The following is a 22,009-nucleotide window of genomic DNA, read 5'->3' as shown; positions in this document are numbered from 1 at the left end:
ATTGTTTATCAAATTTCCAAAATGGTACATTATTTACCTTTGTGTTTACATAATCTATGCCTGTGATTTGTTTGCACAATCTATTGTTTGTATTGTTCATGTCCTGCAATCTGAGGCTTCTCAATGCCTAGAAACCCCGGCTTTGAAAATGACAAAAGGGCAGTTGACATGAATTGGTTTGACATGCAATGTGGTTTGACATGCTACAGTCCATCTTAAACTGTTTTTGCACACATTTGAATTTTAAATGCTTTATTATGCAAGTAGCTTTTATGAACTCGTTTACTGAAAAGCATGAGAATTTGTTGCAAAACATTTCATGCACTACCGTTTCAAATGATTGTGAGAAGAAGGAAAAACAAATGGTACGATATATTCTTTTATTTTATTTTTTTACATTTAAAATAATTTTAACCTAAAACTTGATGTCGATGATAAAAGTATCATGTTCAACACAAAAGCAACTTGACGCACATTTCAACGTATAAAACTACTATTCCCATAGTGCATATCGCAACCCAAGCTTTGGGCGGGTCTATTTTGTAACTCAATGGGGGGATATCAATGGTGAAATTATGATTTCGACAAAATATATTAAAGTTTTTTATTATTACCCAATGATGTTTGTTATAAAATATTACTCGAAACGTTTGACATTGGGCCATCTATGCAATGCCTGTATCTGGGGGTCTACTATGAACACAAGTTTGTGTCATTTCCCTGTATCTTGAATAATAGAACAATCTCAACGCAAACTCTGCACATGTTGGTTGTTCTACGCTCATGGACTGAAGAATACTTGCCGAACTGTTAACGGTACAGGGAATAGCCGGTCAGGCAACCGTCCAGCCTCCCCTCACACTGGAAAGTCACGGAGCTCCCGCCACTACTGGGGATAAAGTTACCGAAACGGTTTGATTTGACCTTTTTGTTGTTTATCTTTTGTCCGCGAGGTATTTCTGTCTTCAGTACCGTGGAGAGGCCAAGTAATATCGGATGTGGTGAGTTCTGCATACTTATGTGCCTAGCTAATGCTAACTTGCTAACGTGTCCACAAGAACACAGTTACAGCTAGTCAAAGCCAAGTTTTAACGCTCAAGCTCAGTTAGCCAGGCGCAACAATTTGCCTGTAAAAATTTCAACTGGCCACTTTAGGAACAGCCAGCTAACGGCATGCGCGAGACAATGCGCTCCATGCGCGCATCACGAGCCGGGGATGAAAGAAACCAACTCATTCTTGCGGAAAAGTTGGCCAGTTCTCCCGTCATATGGTTTAGGTTATTTTTCAGAATTCCTTCATGCTCTGCAAGAAGGTTGTGCTAAGCTAACAAGCTTCGTTTTTGCAGGCTAACGTTATCGCAAAACGTCCTCGCATCGTTTCCAAGAAAGCTAGCCTGGATAGATAGCGAGACAATCTTGACTGCCCATATATCTGCACAACTGCTTAGATTATAGTCTTTAAAACTATCTCAAGATTCACGTTAGGAATAATAGACCAAATACTGAATCCAACTTGCAAGTTAGGGATGTGGGGTACCCGGTCATTGCTTTGCTTTTCTGGTTAGATCACCGATCATTAAACCTCAAGCCGTTTATGTAACCCTGTGCATTGTTAGCGTCTATTTGCTATACTGTAAACTGCAGCTTCTTTAAATCCCACGTTGCCCTCTTTAGTACGCATATAACTCCAATCTGAAACTATGATCTTAAGATGGTGTTGTGCAGCGAGCTAACTGGCTCACGCAACGCGTGAGGTTTTGACCATAAGTGCAGGTGCGTGAGCGGCAGAATGATGCGATGCGTTGGGGGTTGTTTACATTATTTGTACCTGCTGTAAAGGTAACTCACACAGGGGACATTTGCTTCTTTTATGCACCATATGCGAGAATAAGCGGCCCACTTGGGCCTTTGTTACAAGTATCACCCCATCCCCCAACGCTTATTCCTCTCATTTACAAGAAAGCCCATGCCTAACCCCTCATTTTAGCAGTCATTGCTTTGAAAAGACATTTTCTATGGGTTTGTTGGTTTAGCAGAGGTAAACTGATCCATGCAGGGCAATGAGGGGATGTTCTTCAGAGGTTATGAAAGCATCATCATTACCTTTAAGTGCATTTAAACTTTAGTGCATTTAGAGGCTATTATTGTATGGTCATATGTTATTGCTTTATTTGACGCCACTCTTTATGAAATATTTTACCCACATGGTTTAAATCAATTATGTCTGCTCCTTAGTATAATATTTGTGACCTACTTAACAGTGTCAGCTGTCAACGAGCAGGTTGTAAGTTTATATTAGATAGAGTGAATAAGTGCAGCACCTGCTTTAGTGTTTTGGTACTTGATGTCTATTAAAACATCTAGCCTAATATAAGCATTTGTTATTTTGCAGCACATTACGACTACGTTGTCATATTTTTCCTCAAAACATTGTTTTTACATTCAGTATCGTTTGTATCTCCCATGTAAATCCTTTAGGATATAAAACCCATTTAAAAGAATAGTTCACCCAAAAAAAGAAAATTGTCATCATTTTCTCATACTTCACGTCATTCAAAAACTGTTGGGCTTTCTTCTGCTGAGCATGTTGAGTAACCAAATCGTTTTGGTTAGCATTGATTTCCATTGAATAGAGAGAAGAAAAAAACATACAATGCAAACAAACGCAATTGTTACTGTAAACGCAAACGCATTTGTTACTGTAAACCTTTATAAATATACAGTTGAGGAAAATCCACAGGTGGTGTATTTGTTATTTGTTTGTGAGTTAGACGGTAGCAACAACAAAAAGTAATCAGTCTGATATGGATTTAAAAAATATGGACACATTTTAATATCTGGTTAGTGGTTCTCATCTATGGCTTTAATATTTTGCAAATAACATAATGGATTTATGTAATAAGAAATAAAACCATTTTTAACAATGTGAACATGCATTCTTTCTGGCGATGCCTGAATGTTTTGAAGTATTTGACTGGCTGTTGCCACATTATAATAGACATCCAGTTTAATATCATATCTAACAGAACTACATTACTCTGCATTGTGAAGAGCCAGTGTCAAGGTCCAGCACACTTCTGAATGGTTGGTGTCAGTTTTCATAATGCATTTCAGAATGGTAGGTGTCACTTTATAATGACACCTGTGGCATTTTCTCTCATGGTAATTTACAAAATAAAATGCCTAATTGGTAAGTGTCAATTTGTGGTGGCACATACCCCTGAATGATCGTTTCACTTTTGTGGCCACCTATCTAAATAGTGTCTTTATTCTGTTATAATTCCAAATGAGACAGCTGAACTGTCAATCTTATGCAAATAGAGTTTTTGTTTTGTTTTTTGGTTATCTATACAACTGTGTATTTAGAATATGTATTTAAATACATTGTAAAACTGCTTTATTTTTTTATTATAATAAATATAAATACAGACAACGGGGCACGAGGCAGATATTAAGAACGGAGAAGCCTAATGGTTGTGGTAACAATACATTCTGGGATACAATAAACCCCATGTTTGAAAGCAACATATTATAACACATGTTACACCATCTACAATGCATGGCAGAGAGTGACATGTGACACTCGGCCAGGGGTTTTCAAACCTGTCCTGGACAGCGCAGCACTGCATTTTTTATGTCTCCCTCATCTAACACCTGATTCAACTCATCAGGTCATTCATTGAGACTGCAACACACGAATGGGTGTGTCAGATTGGGGAGACATTCAAAATGTGCAGTGCTGGGGCTCCTCCAGGACAGGTTTGAAAACCCCTGCACTGGGCTATTAGAGGTGCCGCAACTAGGGATGGGACCCGAAACCCGGTATTAAACGGGCCTCGGGGCTGAATTTTGAAAGACCGCTGTATCGATAAGCTCGGACGTTATCGGTTCTGTTGTCGGTACTGGAGAAGTTAAGAAAATATATATACATACTATTTATTATTGCTATAAAGACGTTATTTGAATTTTTTTTTACCTTCCTGAAATTAAAGCACTGTGTAGGCCTATATAATGTGTATCTTTGTTTAACACGTTTTAGTGGCACATGCCATGCCAGTGACAACTGGATGTGCCACTAAGCACATCGGCATGCGGCAATGGCTTCTGTGCCCAAGATGCCATGCCACTTAATGTTAATACCACTTCTCAGAAAAAAAAAAACCCCTGAGACATTTTTCAAAATAGCTTCTTTACGCTTCACAGAAGAAGTCATACAATTTTTGGAACAACATGAATTAAGAGTAAATGACAATTTTTGGGTGACTATACTTATGCAACATGGGCTCAGTGCTTTATTCACAGCATATTGACAGTTAGGATAACGTGGTTCAGTTCATGCACATCCTAATATCAATTACAGAACCCTAAACTCCCGGCATATGCCGTGTACTTACTTGAAGTGGGCGGGTTTTTCCGTAAAGTCATAGGTAGGGCAGCCAATGGGCGACTGCGGAGGATTGCAGCACTCTTGGCGAGCCCACCTTTTCCTGTTCCTCTTTATCCGAGCAGCTCCGCCCCTGTGCCACAGCTGCCATTTTGGTTTTGTTCCGTTCGCTGAAACAAAACCAGAAACGAGATATACAGGCAGGCAGCAGACTGGACGACACAGTGACTCGGCAGGATAGTGAAGGGGGCTTTCTCACTGCATCTCGCCCAGCGCTGTTCCTGTCCGTTTTTTCCTCGAATCTACATCATCCCACAATCCGCACCATCTAAGTTAGTTTCACACGAGGAGCGGTTTGCTGACACTGAGAGTGGACTGAGAAGGATTATTGGTAAGAGGCAAACCATTACACTAGATGCTAACTCGGTGCAAGCAGCTGTCTGCTTGAATAGAGCTTTATAGCGAGTAATTCCTCGCTTATGCTCGTATAATTAAGCGCTTTTTGATCGGCATAAATCAGATCGTTGTGTTTGTGCAGGTGCGGAGTTCTTTCATTCACTGGTTAGCATGCGAACTTGACTAGTGAGCTAGGCCTCAAGCTCAGTAAACTGCCTGCACCAACTATTACAAAGCATGTAGCAGGCTAGCAAGCTAACTTACGTGTCTAAAAAATCCTTTCGTGTTGCCTGCTAACTGATCATCCGGTTAAATTGATCAAAACTAATTAGCGGGACGAGACCTGTTTGGATTTCACCTGGCGTGTCTGTTTAATTTAACATTTGATGTCTTGACATACTGCAGATGATCGTCGAAGCGGAAGTGAAAATCTGAAAAGTACAAAGCAGGTGTAAGTTAACCGTTGATCTTTAACGTTAACGTTACGTGGTAATCGAGATTGTGGATGTTATATTTTTTTGCTTATGTCACGCTCGGATTTATTCACGTTTCGGTTTTCGGTCATCCCAAATCAGAGGATGGGCACCTCAATATGCTCTTACCGTAATTTTGGTGTGCAAGATTACTTAACATCTGTACGCTAATGGAATTTGTGGGCATTCTTCTGATTTTATTAAAGGGACAGTTCCCCAAAAATACATTCAGTCATCATCTTACCGTCACGTTGTTCTAAACCTTAATGACTGACTTTCTTCCGGGTGGGAAAATTGTCAGGCAGAATGACAGCCTCAGTCATTAACTTAGTACTATGGAAAAAATGAAAGTGAATGTTAAGTGCCGTTATTTTTTTTATTTTTTGCCTAATAATTGTTATAATGTTTCACAGAATTAATTCAGGGTTAAAACAACATGAGGGTGAGTAAATTATGATAGTATAATTTTTTTTTGGTGAACTATCCCGTTTAAAATTGAAACATGTACTGTTGACAACGGCACGATTGAATGCGGAATTTCCGCTCGAGCGCAGCTCGGGAGTTTGTCGTCATTCTAGAATATACGGTTTGATTCGAGGGCCGTCGGACTCTATGCAAATAATGAGCCTTATAAAGTTTCTTTTCTTTCCCAGTTAATGAGATATCTTAACGTAAAACGCGGTATTTTGGATGGATGGGCAACCGTAATACCATAAGTGTTGATGTTTGTGCTGCACGGAGCCGGTCTTGGGATTTGACATTCACTGCAGCTTTGTTTTAATGAATCAGCGGTTTTGTTAAGGCAGAGTGGGTGAGCCAGTAAATACACGAGCCATTCACCATAAACATAACGCTTCTGTCCTCGAGCTATTTATAGCCGAAGAGCTTAATCTTGCGGCAGAAATCAGGCTCTCCTTGTGCTGTGGATAGACAAACCTTGATTATTGTAAATCCTCACATAAGTGATCTGAATGTAGTTTGGTGCTTTCCTATTCATCTTATTTTCTTTACATAGTACAAGCTCATTTATTTGCAGAACATTAGTTGCCTTGTTATAATAACTCTGCCTTGGTTTTATAGACCAGAATTTCCCTTTGCCCTTTTGATTGACAATGACTTCACTGCATTGCTGGTACAGTCATTTTTTTTTAATATACTCTTGAAGGAACTGTCCAGTGCTGAAATGACTATTTATCTACGGTGTATATACTGGCATATTTCAGCATTCTCCTCAATGCACATTGCATGTTTAATATACGGATGATCATTTCTCTGTTTTCTTCTAGAAGTTTTAGTGTTGTGCTCTTTTGTTCCATCTTGGCTATATACCCTGATCATAAAACATGTTTGTTCGTTAATGAATAAAAGTACAATCAGTAGAGCAATTTTTTTTCCTCAGGTGCTTGCACATTAAATAATGTATTCAAACCATCTGGATGTTGCTATTATTGCTCATTTGCACCACTGCTTTCCTGTTGTTTGTGGGAGTAAGACAAGTGCTTTTGGCAAGCCCTAGAGCTAATAGCCTGAAAAGGCTTTTAAGCCTCTACTAAGATATTCATTGATTTGTTTAATTTAGGAAACTGATGTTCCACCAAAACTAAGTGACCTGTAAAACAATTATCTCTGTACTGTAGTTGTTTAATGTAATCGTAATATTTAGGCACTTCAAGCTCATAATATTTGCTTGTAAAACTCAGAGATTGAGTTTTCTTTCTTTTTTTAGATGTCCAGCTCGCCGCTGTCCAAGAAGCGTCGCGTGTCAGGATCAGAGACGAAGACGGGATCCCACTGTTCCTCCTCTAACTCTGTCAGAACTGAACTGTCTCACACACCAGCTAACGTAGGTTCAAGTCAGGCTTTTTAAAGCCATCTTGTTTGGATATAACTTGAACATCTAGATGATCTAAATTTATATTGATTGATTGAATTGATATAAAATATTCAGATGTGCTTTTTTTTTTTTTGGTTAAAATCTTCATTCTTTACTGCGCCTGGATGTTGAAAGGCAGCCAGTTTAATAAGTCATGTGCTTGACTGTCTATTTATAGTCTGTTAACTGTGGTTTTCGGTCTCTGCAGGGCATGGCTAAGAATGGAAATGATGCTGAGATCGACGAGGGTCTGTACTCCAGACAGCTGTGAGTTTGGCCTTCATTTCAGTTTGATGTATCCTTGTAACGTTCTTTTTAAGCAAATTAACTGACTTGATCATGTGAGTAGTGGCTAAATTTAGTATGTGTCTCTCAGGTACGTACTGGGCCATGATGCTATGAAGCGAATGCAGAGCTCCAATGTTCTGATCTCAGGGCTGCGAGGTTTGGGTGTAGAGATTGCCAAGAATGTCATTCTGGGCGGAGTCAAGAGCGTCACCCTGCACGACCAGGGCGTGGCCGAATGGAAGGACCTTTCATCACAGGTCAGTGGATGGGGCATGATTTATAATTGCTTGTAAGCATTGAAGGGGGGCTAAAAATAACTTTAAAATGTTTTTAAAATAACTAAATCTGCATTTTATAGCACAACAATTAGTGAACAAACTCCATCGCACAACAATTGAATTAATAGTTTGTGGTCAGTATTTAGCAAGGATGCATTAAACTTGTCAAAAGTTATAGTAAAGACATGTTAAAAAAGATTTCTGCTTCAAATAAATGTTGTTCTTTTGAATCATGTTCTGTTAATCAAGGAATCCTGAGAAAAATGTATCACACAAATATTAAGCAGCACATCTCTTTTCAACATTGATGATAGTTACAAATGTTTCTAGAGAAGCAAATCAAAATATTAGAATGATTTCTGAAGGATCACGTGACACTGAAGACTGGAGTAATGATGCAGAAAATTCAGCTTTGCAATCACAGGAATAAAATATATATTAAAATATAATACAATTACTTTCAATTGTGATAAAATATTACCCTTTTAATATATTTTTTGATCCAGTAAATGCAGCCTTGGTGAGCATGAGATTAAGAAAAAAAAGAATAGCAATGTACATTAACATAGTAAGACAGAATTGTATAACCGTGTTCAGTGAAGTAAAAAATATGAATACATTTGAAACCTAGCAGTATAGTAATAGTAGTAGTAATAATAAGTGTTTGTTACATGTCTGTCTTAGTTTTACCTGCGCGAGGAGGATCTTGGGAAGAACCGTGCAGAGGTCAGTCAGCTTCGACTGGCAGAACTGAACAGCTATGTGCCTGTAACTGCCTTCACTGGCACCCTCACCAACGAATACCTGACCCAGTTTCAGGTACTGCCATTATTCTCCACTGGACTACACCCATCAGCTGAACACATGGACTAAATCCTACTTTTCCCACATACATATGGAACTTTGCATTGGTTAAAGTTTAACTGAATTTGAATGAGTTGCCTAAAAGGTGTTTGTGTTTGACCAGGTTGTTGTGCTCACCAACTCCAGCCTCGATGAGCAGACACGCTTCGGGGACTTCTGCCACAATAATGGCATCAAGTTGATCATGGCAGACACACGTGGGCTGTTTGGGTAAGAATACCCCCCCTTATTTGTGTTGAGTTATTCATGTTTTTTGGATAATAATCTAATGTATGTTCTGTGTTTGAATAGGCAACTATTCTGTGATTTTGGGGAGGAAATGTTAGTGTTTGACACCAATGGGGAGCAGCCGTTGAGCGCCATGATTTCAATGATCACAAAGGTAAGAGCCTGTGTGATGGTAGAATTAAACCTTGTTTATTGTATTAATAAAGTTGTGTCATTAGTTACATTTCTGGCTGTCTACATTTTTTGCTTTTTTGTATTGTGTGTGTAAAAAGGACGGCGCTGGTGTGGTTACATGTCTGGATGAAGCACGCCATGGATTTGAGAGTGGAGACTACGTTACTTTCACGGAAGTGCAGGGCATGACAGAGCTCAATGGTTGTGAACCAGTAGAGATCAAGACACTGGGTAAGTTATCAGGGGTTTTCTTCCTGTAACAGACCAAGGAACCCCCACCCAGACTCTGTCAGCCCAGGAACCTCCAGAATACAAAATAGTGAAAAAAAATGTGTGGTACTCAACCTTTTGAACTTCAAGCCCCTCCAATTTTAGAATTCCAAGAGTTTTAGAATTGCTGACCTCCAGTTTCACAGACAAGGCTTAAGCCGAGTCCCAGACTAAAATGCATGTTTGAGCTGTCTTAACTAAAAGGAGCTTGCACTGACATATCTTAAAATCTCAGTGCCATTGTTTTGTTTCAAGATTCACACCAGTAATGTCTTTTTCTAAGGCATGTGTATATAAAAGCTACTTAAATGCCACAACTGAACTAAGGCTTAATCCTGGCTTATGCCGAGTTCACACTGAACGATTTTAGGCCTGATTTTCGCTCGCCGACAGGTTTTGTGAGATCGCTGACAAATGCACGAAATCACAGGCAAATCAGTGCTCGTTCATGTGAGTGACAATCACGCAGTGTGACTTATCAAAGACGTGATCTGAAAGAATCGCAGAAGCCCGTGAGATATTTGCCATGTTAAATATCTGGACCTGTCGCCGATTCAAAGTCCTGCTGTGTGAATGTTTCCTGACTGAAAACTACATCGGCGATGACCTACAGCCAATGAGAGAGCAAGATACAGGGCAGTGGGATGTTCGGGGAGGAGTTATAGACCAGAATATCAGTATTTTAATAGATATATTTACAATTATATCAAACAGAAACAAAGCACAAACATTTGCTTGACCAGCAGCACATTGCAAAATAATTTATTTACAGTTCTTTGCAGAACACACAATCCTTGCTCCCCTGGGGCCTCATTTATAACCGTTGCGTACGCACAAAACAGGCCCTGAAAGAGGCGTACGCCACTTCCGACGCACAAGTTGTGATTTATAAAAACAAACTTGAGGGGAAATTTGCGCACCTGCACGCAAACTCTGACCCATGCGTACAAACGTTTTGGAGATGGAGCAGTTTGGCGACACCGATGGTGAGCTGGAGTTAAATGTCTTTTTGGTCACTTTTAGACAGAAAATCTAAAGAAAATTAAATCTACACAGAAAGATAATACAAATATAATTTCACTCACCAAGCCTATCACTTGAAGCAAATATCCATCCCTTCTTAAATGTCCGCGCCAGCGAGCGCGTTGGGCCGTTAGTGAAACTGATGCAAATAACAGTTTAAATAAATAAAATAATGATTTAAACTGTTTTACTTCTGATAAAAACATTTAGATTAAATATGCCATTCAAATTAATGGAGTTAAACACTTAAACATGAAATCATTACTGAGAAGTTAACACATTTTTTTTATATTCAATCAATAGAAATATTTGTTGTGGATGCGATTTTGTTTTTGAACACTTTTCCTGTGGCGTGCTGTTTTTAATGTTTTAACCACAGAGATAATTGCTTATCATGATAATACCAGATTGTCTGAGAAAATAGTTTCGTGCAAATAATGCCCAAGGCCTATCTGTTTCCATTAAAAATATAAATCAATTAAAAATACAATTCGGCCAGTGAAAAGATTGAGAAACTTTCTCTGAAATGTATTTTACACTATTTGATTTATGTAGGCTAGTACCGTTAAACGTTATCGCGTGGATGAATAATCATATGCAAATGATATGCAGATGAGGATCTGCATAGTAAAACTAGGCGTTGTAAGCTCCATATATGGTTATTTCGGGGTGGAGACGCATGTGCGCACAATCTTCCGCTGACTGGGATTTATAAAGTGAATTCTGCGCAGGTTCTGGCGTACGAACAGTTTTATAAGTCTGAATATTTTTTTGCGTACGCCATTTTTGGCTTTCGGGCGCACGTACAATTTTACTAAGGTTCCTACGCACAGTTTTATAAATGAGACCCCTGGTCTCCCCAACCATTCCCGCCTGTGTAATGTTTTTTTTTTTTTTTTCTCCTTTTTGCTGCAAATCAGCGCACAGACAATTTGGATCTTCTTGCAGGCTATCATTTTAAATAACAGTTTCAGTCTCCCGCGAGAACTCCGGTCTCATGCACGCGTGATCTTGCGTTATTTCCTTATTTCCATGCAGTGTGAACACAGCAGCAATTGAATGTTACCCCAGATAGTCGTGCTGTGTGAAAAGAATAGTGACCCGGCTACTTAGAAAATCATGCAGTGTGAACTTGGCGTTAGGGTGCTTTCACACTTGCACTTTTGGTGCGCACCCGGGTTTGATTGACGTCAGAGTTCGGTTCGTTTGGATGATGTGATCGCTGTCTTCCCAACTCGGGTGCGCACACATGAACCTTACCTGAGTCCACTTAAAAACAGGTGGTCTGCGGTACGGTTCATGTGAACTCTGGTTTGGTTCGCTGCTGATATGAACACAATCGTATTAAATCGTTGAAGTGAACCGCTATTAATGACGTATGATTTGTGTCTTTTACTCACTTTCCTGAAGAGTGTATACTGTATGCAGAGAGCTTTATATCTCATTTCTGCTTGCCTTCAGCGTACTTTAGAGCATTGACAGTAGATTCACGGCAGATAAACGCCAGTGCTGTTACGTACTGAAGCTTTGGAAACAAAACCAATGGTTCAAAAACAATAATATAAAAGTGAGGTGAGCAACGCTTCGCAATTTGCCGCCTTCTCCTGTGCCGTCGTTACCAAGCAACAGGGTGGTAAGCTGCTGCTTTGATGCAAACGCACCACGGTTCATACCCAAATGATATAATCTGAACACAGTCCAGCAGGGTGAGGGGGGAGCAATCAAACTCTGATTTCGGACCTGGCAGTCGAACCAAGTGTGAAAGCATACTTAATCTTAGCCCTGTCTGTGAAACCAGGCCTGTGTTCAAGCACCTCTCTTTTTAACCATTATATTTACATGACTCTATTCTAGTCATTCTGTATTTACTATATAAGAATTAAGGATAATGATATTTTTAGTTTTAAATGTTTTGTTCACAATAAAATCTTTTAGGCCTGGTTTCACAGACAGGGTTTAGATTAAGCCTTAGTTCAATTGGGGCATTTAAGTAGCTTTTATAAATGTGCCTTAGAATTTTTTTTTTTTTTTACTGGTGTCCATCTTGAGACAAAACAATAGCACTGATATATTTTAAGATGTCAGTGCAAGTTGCTTTCAGTTAAAACTCTGGGACTAGGCTTAAGCCTTGTCTGTGAGGTTAGTGTTCTGAATTGCTAGAAAAATCTGTATTCGTTATATAACTGCACATGGCATTTTATGATTTTGATTAATGTTCGTGACAGATCTTGAAATTACATGTAAATGTAGGCTCCCTCAGACAGTGGGATCCCTGGTTTTTCATGGTGTGAAATAAGTCTTGAAATAAGAGATGTTTTTAGTTGTATTAGCTTAAGGCAAAACAATTCTTTAAATTGGTTAAATTAGACAATATTAAATAGTCATTCTGAGGTCCCAATGGAAGTTTAACATTACTACACTATAAAATACTTAATTGAGCAAAAGTTGGAAAGCTAGATATTATTTATATGTAATACAAAGTTGTGTACATCTTCTCCACAGCCCCCTGATTAAAAACTAGTTGTAGATGTAAAACAGGTTATTTAATAATTTTGCTAAGTGACATTCAATAGTTGTTTATTTTGCTCTGCAAAGAGCTTGTTGACAAACTCAAGTACTCAAACTGTGTTGCCTCTATCATCTTCCTCACTGTGTGTCAAAACCGTATGCATCGGTGTCTTCATCCTGGCAAATTTAAAACCGTTCAGTTGTCTAGAGATGTCTGGTTGTTTGACAGGATTTACTGCTGTTTATGTTGGCCTACTTTTTAAAATGTAACTGGATCAGCATTGGACAACATGTGTCAATCACTTAAGCGACTGATTACATCAGTCAACTATCTCTGTCCTGAAGGAACAGGATCTGATGAATAACAGAAATAATATCCTGGAGTCTAAGTCCAAAACATTTTATAACTGTTAAAAGGTTTGCTGTTAACCGTACACCGTTTTAAGATCAGTGAGCTGTTTTATGTGACTGTGATGTCCTCTGTCATCAGGTCCTTACACTTTCAGCATCTGCGACACAAGCTCATTCTCGGACTATGTGAGAGGTGGTATTGTCACACAAGTGAAGATGCCCAAGAAAATTGCCTTTGTAAGTGGATGCCCCTGCTGGGACTAACCTTATGGTACTCATAGTGATTCTAGTATTCTACTAGATTTCATATGCACACTTCTTTCTTTGCCCAGAAATCCCTGTCCTCCTCCATGGCTGAACCAGAGTTCGTACTGACTGATTTTGCCAAATTTGATCGTCCAGGCCAACTGCACGTGGGCTTTCAGGCGCTGCGTGCGTTTGAGAAGAAGCACAGTCATCTACCGAAGCCCTGGAGTCAGGTGCAGACTTTTTTTCTTACTCCGCGTATGAATCAATCCACATTCAAGCTTATTCTAACCAAGAACTGCCAAGAATGTTCTCAACCTATACAATGTGTTGAGTTGTGGGCCTCAGACTCTTACTCAGCAGTGATGTCTTTCTCTCTGCACTGCTGCAGTCGGATTCGGACGAGCTTGTGACTCTGGCTGAAGAGGTGAACGCTGCACAGACCGGATCTGCCAAGCAGGAGCAGCTGGACCAAGCACTCATCAAAAAACTGTCCTGCGTGGCTGCTGGAGACCTGGCACCCGTCAATGCCTTTATTGGTGGGCTTGCTGCCCAGGAGGTTATGAAGGTAATAGTCTCCCATTATTATCTTTGAGCTTCAGATCAGTGAGATATATATTAGGAACGTGTTGCATTAGCCTCATCTGTTCATGGTCTGTTAAATGTTTCCTTTTTTTCTTCATCTGCTCAGGCCTGCACAGGGAAGTTTATGCCCATTATGCAGTGGCTGTATTTTGATGCTCTGGAGTGCTTACCTGAGGCTGAGGAAACTGTTCTTACAGAGGAAGAGTGTGCACCTGTGAGTACCCCTTGTCAATCACCTTCATTTTGCAAGATATTTCCATGGCATCTGTATTTGTTTGATATTAGTTAAGTTGATATTAGTCAAATTTTGCAGCTCCCTGTGAAGATTGTGGCTTTCATACAAAGAATAATTTATTCATTCATCTGTTTTCTACAGAGGAACTGCCGGTATGATAGCCAGATTGCTGTCTTTGGGTCCAAGCTTCAGGAGCTGTTAGCCAAACAGCGATATTTTCTGGTGAGGAGCTGAAACTGGCCGTTTATCAAAATGGGAGACAATTACAACATGCCAGTTATACAATTGCCCCATGCTTGCTGGAAAAACAACTTTTCTAATTTTAGTTAAAATGACTAACTTAAATAAAATGCAAAAAAATAAATTCAAACTGTTTAGAAATATAAATGACAAAAGCACATAAATTAAGCTAAAAAGAAAACTGAAAGTATAAAAACCAAGCTAATTCAAAATATAAAAAATTCTAATGGTTTATAAATTATACAAAAAAAACTGCTTCACTCTCTGAAGTGTTCATTTTTGTGACTTATTTCTTGTGTTCAGGTTGGTGCTGGAGCCATTGGCTGTGAGCTGCTGAAAAACTTTGCCATGATGGGGTTGGCCAGCGGTAATGGCGAGATCATAGTCACTGACATGGACACCATAGAGAAGTCCAATCTCAATCGACAGTTCCTCTTCAGGCCCTGGGATGTTACGGTGAGATTGACCTGACACATTATTAGACTGGAGGAGAGAGTTTTGGGGAGAGAACTTGATAATGGCGTAAGCCAGGTGCACACTGTATGATTTTTTTGGCCACGATTTGGCTGTCTCTTGAGACAAATTTTGTGAATCCTAAAAGATTTCCCTGATCCTAAGCCAAAATCTGAAGTCTTTGATCGCTAGTTGAAGACAGCCAATTACTGACCATTGCGGGCAAATTTTACCTCCAACAAAATTCTGGCAGTGTCAGAAGTTTAGCGGCACAGTCCTGCAGTGTGACGACAACTGTCAAATCAAAAACCAATAGGAGCACAATTAGTGAGAAAACAAGAAACCACCTCTTGCTCCACACACATCTTTTATTATTATTATTTTTTTTTTTCAGTTGTCTTTTCAAGAATAGCCATGATCAAAATAAATACTAGAGATTGTTTTTGTTTGCTAGGTGTCATTTCTATCCCGCATGTAAATTTAGCTCAGTCACCAAACGGCTTGATGTGAAACTCTTTTTGCTTGCGTCCATTTTTAATGCTGCTTCACTGCCATGCAGTCTTGACATTGACAACTGAGATCCTACAGTGTGACGTGGCTTACAGCAAGGGTCATGTTGGTACAGTCTGACAAGCAACAGCTGTAAAGGACTATTCTAGATAGTACACTGTGCACCCGGCTTATGGTTGCTGATGACTTTGCCCTTCCTTTGAGCAGAAGATGAAGAGTGAGACTGCCGCTGCAGCCGTGAAGCAGATGAACCCAACAGTCCGCATCACAGGCCATCAGAACCGTGTAGGGCCGGACACAGAGAAGGTGTATGATGATGACTTCTTTGAAAGCCTTGATGGAGTGGCAAATGCTCTTGACAATGTAGATGCCCGTAAGTTAGAGTTTTAGAAAGTAAAGTGGCTGGTCATGTAGGTCACGTCAAAATGTTATGGTCAAATAGCTGCTTGTGAAATCGACTCGGCATGCTTTGATTTTCCAGGTATGTATATGGACCGGAGATGTGTGTACTACCGTAAGCCATTGCTGGAGTCTGGTACTCTAGGCACCAAAGGGAACGTGCAGGTGGTCATTCCCTTCCTGACAGAGTCATACAGCTCCAGCCAGGATCCTCCAGAGAAGTCCATTCCCATCTGCACGCTCAAAAACTTCCCTAATGCAATCGAACACACCCTCCAGGTAACAAGTAATATTGTGTTGAACTTCTGTTGTCTTGAGCCTTAAGTACTTTCATTGACCTAAATTTACCTTTTACTTGTTTGTCCATCCTCTCACTCTCTTAGTGGGCTCGTGATGAGTTCGAGGGACTTTTCAAGCAGCCTGCTGAAAATGCCTTGCAGTATCTGACGTAAGTTCCCATCACACTGAACAACCCTGTAAGTTGCCACTCATGGTGCTGTCAGTTGTTTTAAAATGTAATGATGTTATCCCTCCCCAGAGACCCAAAATTTATGGAGCGCACCCTGAAGCTCCCTGGAGCTCAGCCGTTGGAGGTCCTAGAGGCAGTATACAAGAGCCTGGTGACAGACAAACCACGCAACTTTGAGGACTGTGTGGCTTGGGCTCGTAACCACTGGCAGTGTCAATATAACAACAACATCCGTCAGCTCCTGCACAACTTCCCCCCAGAACAGGTGAGGCCTGCCTGTTCTCATTTTATCAGCTGTGAGTGGAGTAATTGAGGCATAAAGTCAAGATTGTCTAGTAATACAACTGTCCTGAGATCATAATGAAAAAGTCTAATGGAAATTTGTGTTTGTTTTTTGTCAAAAGTTCAGTTCAGATGGTAAAATGTCATATGGTGTGACACCTCCCCAAAAAATTATTTTGTAATAAAAACTTTTTCTTTTCTTTTTTTTTAAAATGGTTAGGATGTGTTCAAGTGTACATGTTTCGTATCAAGCTTAGATTTCTGTATCAAGCTTAAATAATTGTAATTTTTTTTTTTTTTTTTTTTGTGATGTAACAGAATTAGTGACAAGTCATTTCATTTGAATTGTGACATAAACAGATCCGTGAAACGGATTATTAAAAAAAAAGTGTGGCAGGGACTTGGTTCTATCCATCAGTTTTTAATTAGAGGAAGATTGTTGATTTTCAATGCTGTAGCCTTTGACGATGTTGAGGTGACTTTAACATTCTATTGCTCCAAAAGGTAGAGATTTGTTACAAGATCCTGTTTAGGATAAACCCATAGGAGTTTTCAGTTTCTTTCTTTCCTGAAACTTTTGAAAGGCTTTTTTTAATTAGTGATTTTACCTCTATTTTTGACAAATTAAGTTAATTTACCGATTAAAAAACATTCACCCAAAAAGTAATCATATGTATCCCTTAGTTTTAGAAGATATCCTGTTTTGAAGAATGTTGAATCCCCAGTTTAGTGCTGTCCTGATTTACATCTTTAAGTCCATTCAATTTCAAATCTTGCTTTTTTTGGATGTTAAGTGAGTGCGGTATGCCTTATGATACAGGTATGCTCTCTGTCCAGCTCTGTAAATGTGCAAAAAGTGCAGAAGACATTTATAATGTTAAAAAAAGCATTAATTTAAAATAATTCACAATTCGATTTTCCATTTCATATTTCTATTTCAATCTTTGTTCATCAAAAATACACAACAGATCTGATTTGACTGGATTGTTGAAAATATAAATATCATTAGTTTCCAAGGAGCAAAAAAGCCATGTGAATAGAAATATTGAGTGTTAAATGCTTTAGAAATTTGGCATTGAAACTTTTGTGTAGATTATTACAAACAGCAGAAAAACAGCAAACAAGAAGCATTCATATACATTTTTCCAACGGAAAACAAAAACAAGAAAAAGCATATTGTCATGTTAAACTGTGTCTAAATGCAAGTTATTTTCACTGAAAGTTCGGCAGTTGCGCTACAGAAAGCTGACAGACTGACATTATTGATACTGAAGTAAATAAGCATTGCTATGGAAATGATACACTGTTGATTCTGTTCGCATTGGTTTAAACTGGCAGGTTACACGTTCTACTTTGGACGCACACGACACATTGCGTCAAAAGCACATAAAGAAACCTTTATAATCAGTGATTTTGTCTACACTGGATGTGCTCCAATTCGCAGACGGATACTACGTTCTATTTATAAAGCACTCGATCTGCCCGCTTGCGCTACTGAAAACTCATTTGGAACGTTCATTTTGTGACCAAGGACACGCTAGTGCAGACGTGCGCCTGTTATGATGTTGCAGACCATTTTCTTTTGCAAGTGGTAACAAGTTTTCTTCTGCTAAATCTCTTAAATCTTTGCCATTTACACTCTTTAAACAAAAGCCACCCAAGATCACTTCAATCTCCCTGTTGAGAAACGCTAGTTTTTAAAGGTCTATAACATGCATTTAAGAAGTAGTGTACATTTCCATGAATTTACAACTTTGTTGAACATTATTGTAATATCTTCCACTCTCTTTGTCCAGCTTACCAGCTCTGGTGCGCCATTCTGGTCGGGTCCAAAAAGATGTCCTCATGCATTAGAATTCAGCACTAACAATGTGAGTATTCACTGTGTGAAGACTCAAATAAAACTGTCTCCTTTTGAAATTTCACATGGTGAAAATGAGTGATCGTGATATTATTGTTATTGGCAGGATCTTCACATGGACTACATTATGGCAGCGGCTAACTTATATGCCATTTCATATGGCCTGCCAATGACAACTGACCGCCCGGCTTTGACCAAGCTGCTGCAGGAAATTAAAGTGCCTGAGTTCACACCCAAGTCAGGAGTCAAGATCCACGTGTCTGATCAGGAACTGCAGAGTGCCAATGCATCAGTCGGTAAGAGAAGAGGTGATTGAGAACATTTAGGTAGACGTAGATTTAAAACAGTTGAACGGTAGTGAAACGACACTATTATTGATGCAACTCTGTCTCTTTTCAGATGACTCTAGGCTTGAAGAACTGAAGACACTGTTGCCTTCTACAGATGCGACTTCTCAGTTCAAGCTCTGTCCCATTGAATTTGAAAAGGTGCCGCTTATAACTCGACCCCAATTTCCCGGCCAGTAGAACTTCTTAACTTCAGTTCAAATGCTAATTATGTTCTCTTCCTCAGGACGATGACACAAACTTCCATATGGACTTCATTGTAGCTGCTTCTAATCTGAGAGCAGAGAACTATGATATTCCTCCTGCAGATAGACACAAGGTGAGAGGGCGGCTGAAATGGTTTTTCAACTGTCTTGGGAGTTAAGTCCCATCATCGCAGATCCTCACCTTTTTGTTTTCTTGTTTCAGAGCAAGCTCATTGCTGGGAAAATCATTCCAGCCATCGCCACGACGACGGCTGCCGTGGTGGGTCTGGTGTGTCTGGAGCTGCTGAAGATCGTTCAGAAACACACGAAGCTCGAGTCCTACAAGAACGGCTTCATGAACCTCGCTCTACCTTTCTTTGCCTTCTCTGAGCCCATAGCTGCCCCCAAGCATAAGGTACGTGGCATCGTTCTCCATTACAGCAGCGATGTTGGCATCCCTTTAAATGACTACGGTATTCTCACACTCTCGCCTTCTTTCACAGTACTACGAGATTGATTGGACGCTTTGGGACCGTTTCGAGGTGAAGGGCATTCAGTCCAATGGAGAAGAAATGACACTCCGACAGTTCTTGGACTATTTCAAGGTAATGTTTGATGTTTATTGTTGCATTTGAGTACTCGACTGATAAATCAACCGATTTCTTTGTTATCCAGGACTATGAGTGACACGTTTTTAAGATGAACAGTTTGAATTGTTAAAAATAACCGTTTGGTGTAACTTGAAGAAATTATGATAAATTATATTATTATTGTATAGTAAAATGTACAATTATATTATGACTCTGAGAAGTACAAGAAATATCATGTAATCAAGACATTTTATAATTGTATAAGGAAAATCCTACAATCCAGACATTTGTTTTATCCATGTTTAATTTATACTGTAAAGTATGCAAGTTTTTTTTTTTTAAACTAATTGACAAACTAAATGCTATTTGTTGTAATTAAATTATTTTCATTAGAATACTTAAAATATTTATTAAATTTAGAAAGGTATGAATTAATTTCATTAGATGCCATTTGATTGTTTAGATTAATTCTCGAGCAAACGTGTGGAATGCTTTTCCTTCCCCATTAAAAGTATGACATGAATATTGTGATTAAATATTTATATGACATGGGGAAAAAAATATTGTGAAATTGGGCCATATCGCCTCGCATTATTCGTGCCCATCCCTTGTAGAAACAGGCTTTTAGGGTCTTTTAATCTTGTGTACTCATGGTTCACGCTCTGTTCCTCCCTCAGAATGAACACAAACTGGAGATCACTATGCTCTCTCAGGGAGTTTCCATGCTCTACTCTTTCTTCATGCCCGCAGCCAAGCTTAAAGAAAGACTGGAACTGCCGTAAGTTGAATTATAATCATATGGGCATAAATGAGGCATATAGAATTGCAGAAAATGAAAATTGTTGCCTGTGTTTTGCTCTTCATAGGATGACTGAGATCGTGACCAAGGTGTCCAAGAAGAAACTGGGGAAGCATGTTAAAGCACTAGTCTTTGAGCTCTGCTGCAATGATGACACAGACGAGGATGTCGAGGTCCCGTACGTCAGATACACCATCCGCTGAGAGGGCTGTTGGGGTAGGGAAGGGGACATGTCGGAGGAGGGAGAGGGCGGCCCACTGGGGATGGGGAGCATCAGTATGCCTGGAGAGCCCAAAGAGAAATCAAATTTTTTTTTTTTTTTTTTTTTAAATCAGTTACTGAATAATACGAGTATTATATCTCAAACACCCCTTTCTCTATTGGTTGAGCTCACTAGGGTGTGATTCTTTCAGGCTGGTTATCATTTGGAAATATGGGGAGCATGTGAATCTTTGGCTCTAACTTATTTGAACTGGTTGTTGTAACACGGCTTCAGTGAATGAATTAATCTGTACACCGATTGTCACTCCCTCCCTCTGAATCTCTTTCACACTGATCTCTGTTCCTGTCCTCATGATACATTTGTGGGCACCACCATCTTGCTTTGTATTCTGGAGTAAAATTTTGACTAATGCCAAAAAAAAAAATGGAGTACTAAGGAAAAATATCAGTTATGTTTGCATTTTTTTCCTTTTTTTCCAAATCGCTGCCTTGGCTTGATGTCACGTTTAAATGTATCTTGAAATGCCCTTTTTGGCCAAGGTCTTGGAGCGAGTTGGTCCACTTACTGAACTCCTGCTCTCCCATAGGCCCAGTGGGAACATCCCTTTGCCTCTCTGGCGAGTTGAGTTGGGTTGGGTTCAGGAACTTGCACATAACTTTTTTTTTTTTTTTTTTCTCTCCCTTTTTTTTTTTTGGGGCGAACTTCTGGTGTACACCTTGTAGAACATAAACTCTGTATTCTTTCTACTTTGTTAAACTCCAAAAAAAAAACATTACAGTACAAAAAAAGTGATTTTACTCTGTAATGGGAGCACTTAGTGTTAGTGAATAAAGTTGAAAACATTTCTTTGCTTAATTGTCTTTTCTTTGCTACTGTTGTTTTTAAAATGTATCTATGAAGTTAATAAAAAGTATCTGCAGTTAAGCAAAATGGTTATCAGGAATATTTCAATGTTTCTGTCACGTTAAGTTGCACAGTACACATTCAATCCATAGGATTTTAATTTTTTTATAGAAAGGGGAAAAAAATTCTGCCACTTGTTTTTACTAGTTTTTACCACTATTTTACAGCAATAAGAAATGGCAGAAATAAATAACATTTCAACAAATTATATTTTCTCCAATCGTTGACAATTGCTTGAGTTTTTATATGCTGGATTGTGAGTCACCCAATTTAAACTGTGCCATTTCATGACATCATGACTGCTTTTTGGTTTAAATTTACTCCAGTTTGGCTGTTAAACTGAGTCACTATCTTGTAAATTAAATTATTCAACTCCATGCAAAATTATAGCACATTGTTTTTCTGTTTAAATTGTACTTTGTCCCCCTTTTCTATTGATTTCTCTCAACCCCACTGCAAAAAAGCTCAAAGTGTGATGCTACCACCATTAGGCTTCACATTTGAAACGGTGTATGTTGGTGTTTTACTCTTGCTGTCATCACATTACAGAAGTGTTCTCCAAGTTCTTGTTG

General features: G+C 39.2%; 1 protein-coding gene across 4 annotated transcripts; it reads left to right on the top strand.

The window, feature by feature from the left end:
* Window positions 1-741: 741 nt before the first annotated feature.
* Window positions 742-21,379, top strand: uba1 (ubiquitin-like modifier activating enzyme 1). 4 transcript variants are annotated; one of them, XM_084429096.1, is made up of 26 exons: window positions 742-1,001; window positions 6,980-7,096; window positions 7,335-7,393; window positions 7,503-7,671; window positions 8,377-8,511; window positions 8,660-8,766; window positions 8,848-8,938; window positions 9,057-9,189; window positions 13,250-13,347; window positions 13,443-13,589; window positions 13,748-13,924; window positions 14,048-14,155; window positions 14,318-14,398; window positions 14,720-14,872; window positions 15,587-15,752; window positions 15,861-16,057; window positions 16,162-16,226; window positions 16,317-16,512; window positions 18,326-18,400; window positions 18,497-18,686; window positions 18,790-18,878; window positions 18,964-19,056; window positions 19,146-19,337; window positions 19,426-19,527; window positions 20,190-20,290; window positions 20,379-21,379. In XM_084429096.1, the coding sequence occupies exons 2-26, from the start codon at window positions 6,980-6,982 to the stop codon at window positions 20,512-20,514; spliced, it is 3,177 nt and encodes a 1,058-aa protein (XP_084285222.1). In that variant the 5' UTR covers window positions 742-1,001; the 3' UTR covers window positions 20,515-21,379. The 4 variants fall into 4 exon arrangements, with proteins under 4 accessions (XP_084285222.1, XP_084285220.1, XP_084285219.1 ...); XM_084429094.1 differs by having other exon boundaries at window positions 760-1,001; window positions 18,497-18,698; XM_084429093.1 differs by lacking the exon at window positions 742-1,001 and adding an exon at window positions 4,424-4,775 and having other exon boundaries at window positions 18,497-18,698.
* The last annotated feature ends 630 nt before the right edge of the window (window positions 21,380-22,009 follow it).

The sequence above is a fragment of the Rutilus rutilus genome (assembly GCF_951802725.1).
Source record: "Rutilus rutilus genome assembly, chromosome: 13".
NCBI classification, from domain to species: domain Eukaryota; kingdom Metazoa; phylum Chordata; class Actinopteri; order Cypriniformes; family Leuciscidae; genus Rutilus; species Rutilus rutilus.
Note: the sequence above shows the minus strand (reverse complement) of the source record. Positions and strands in the feature narration are given on the sequence as shown.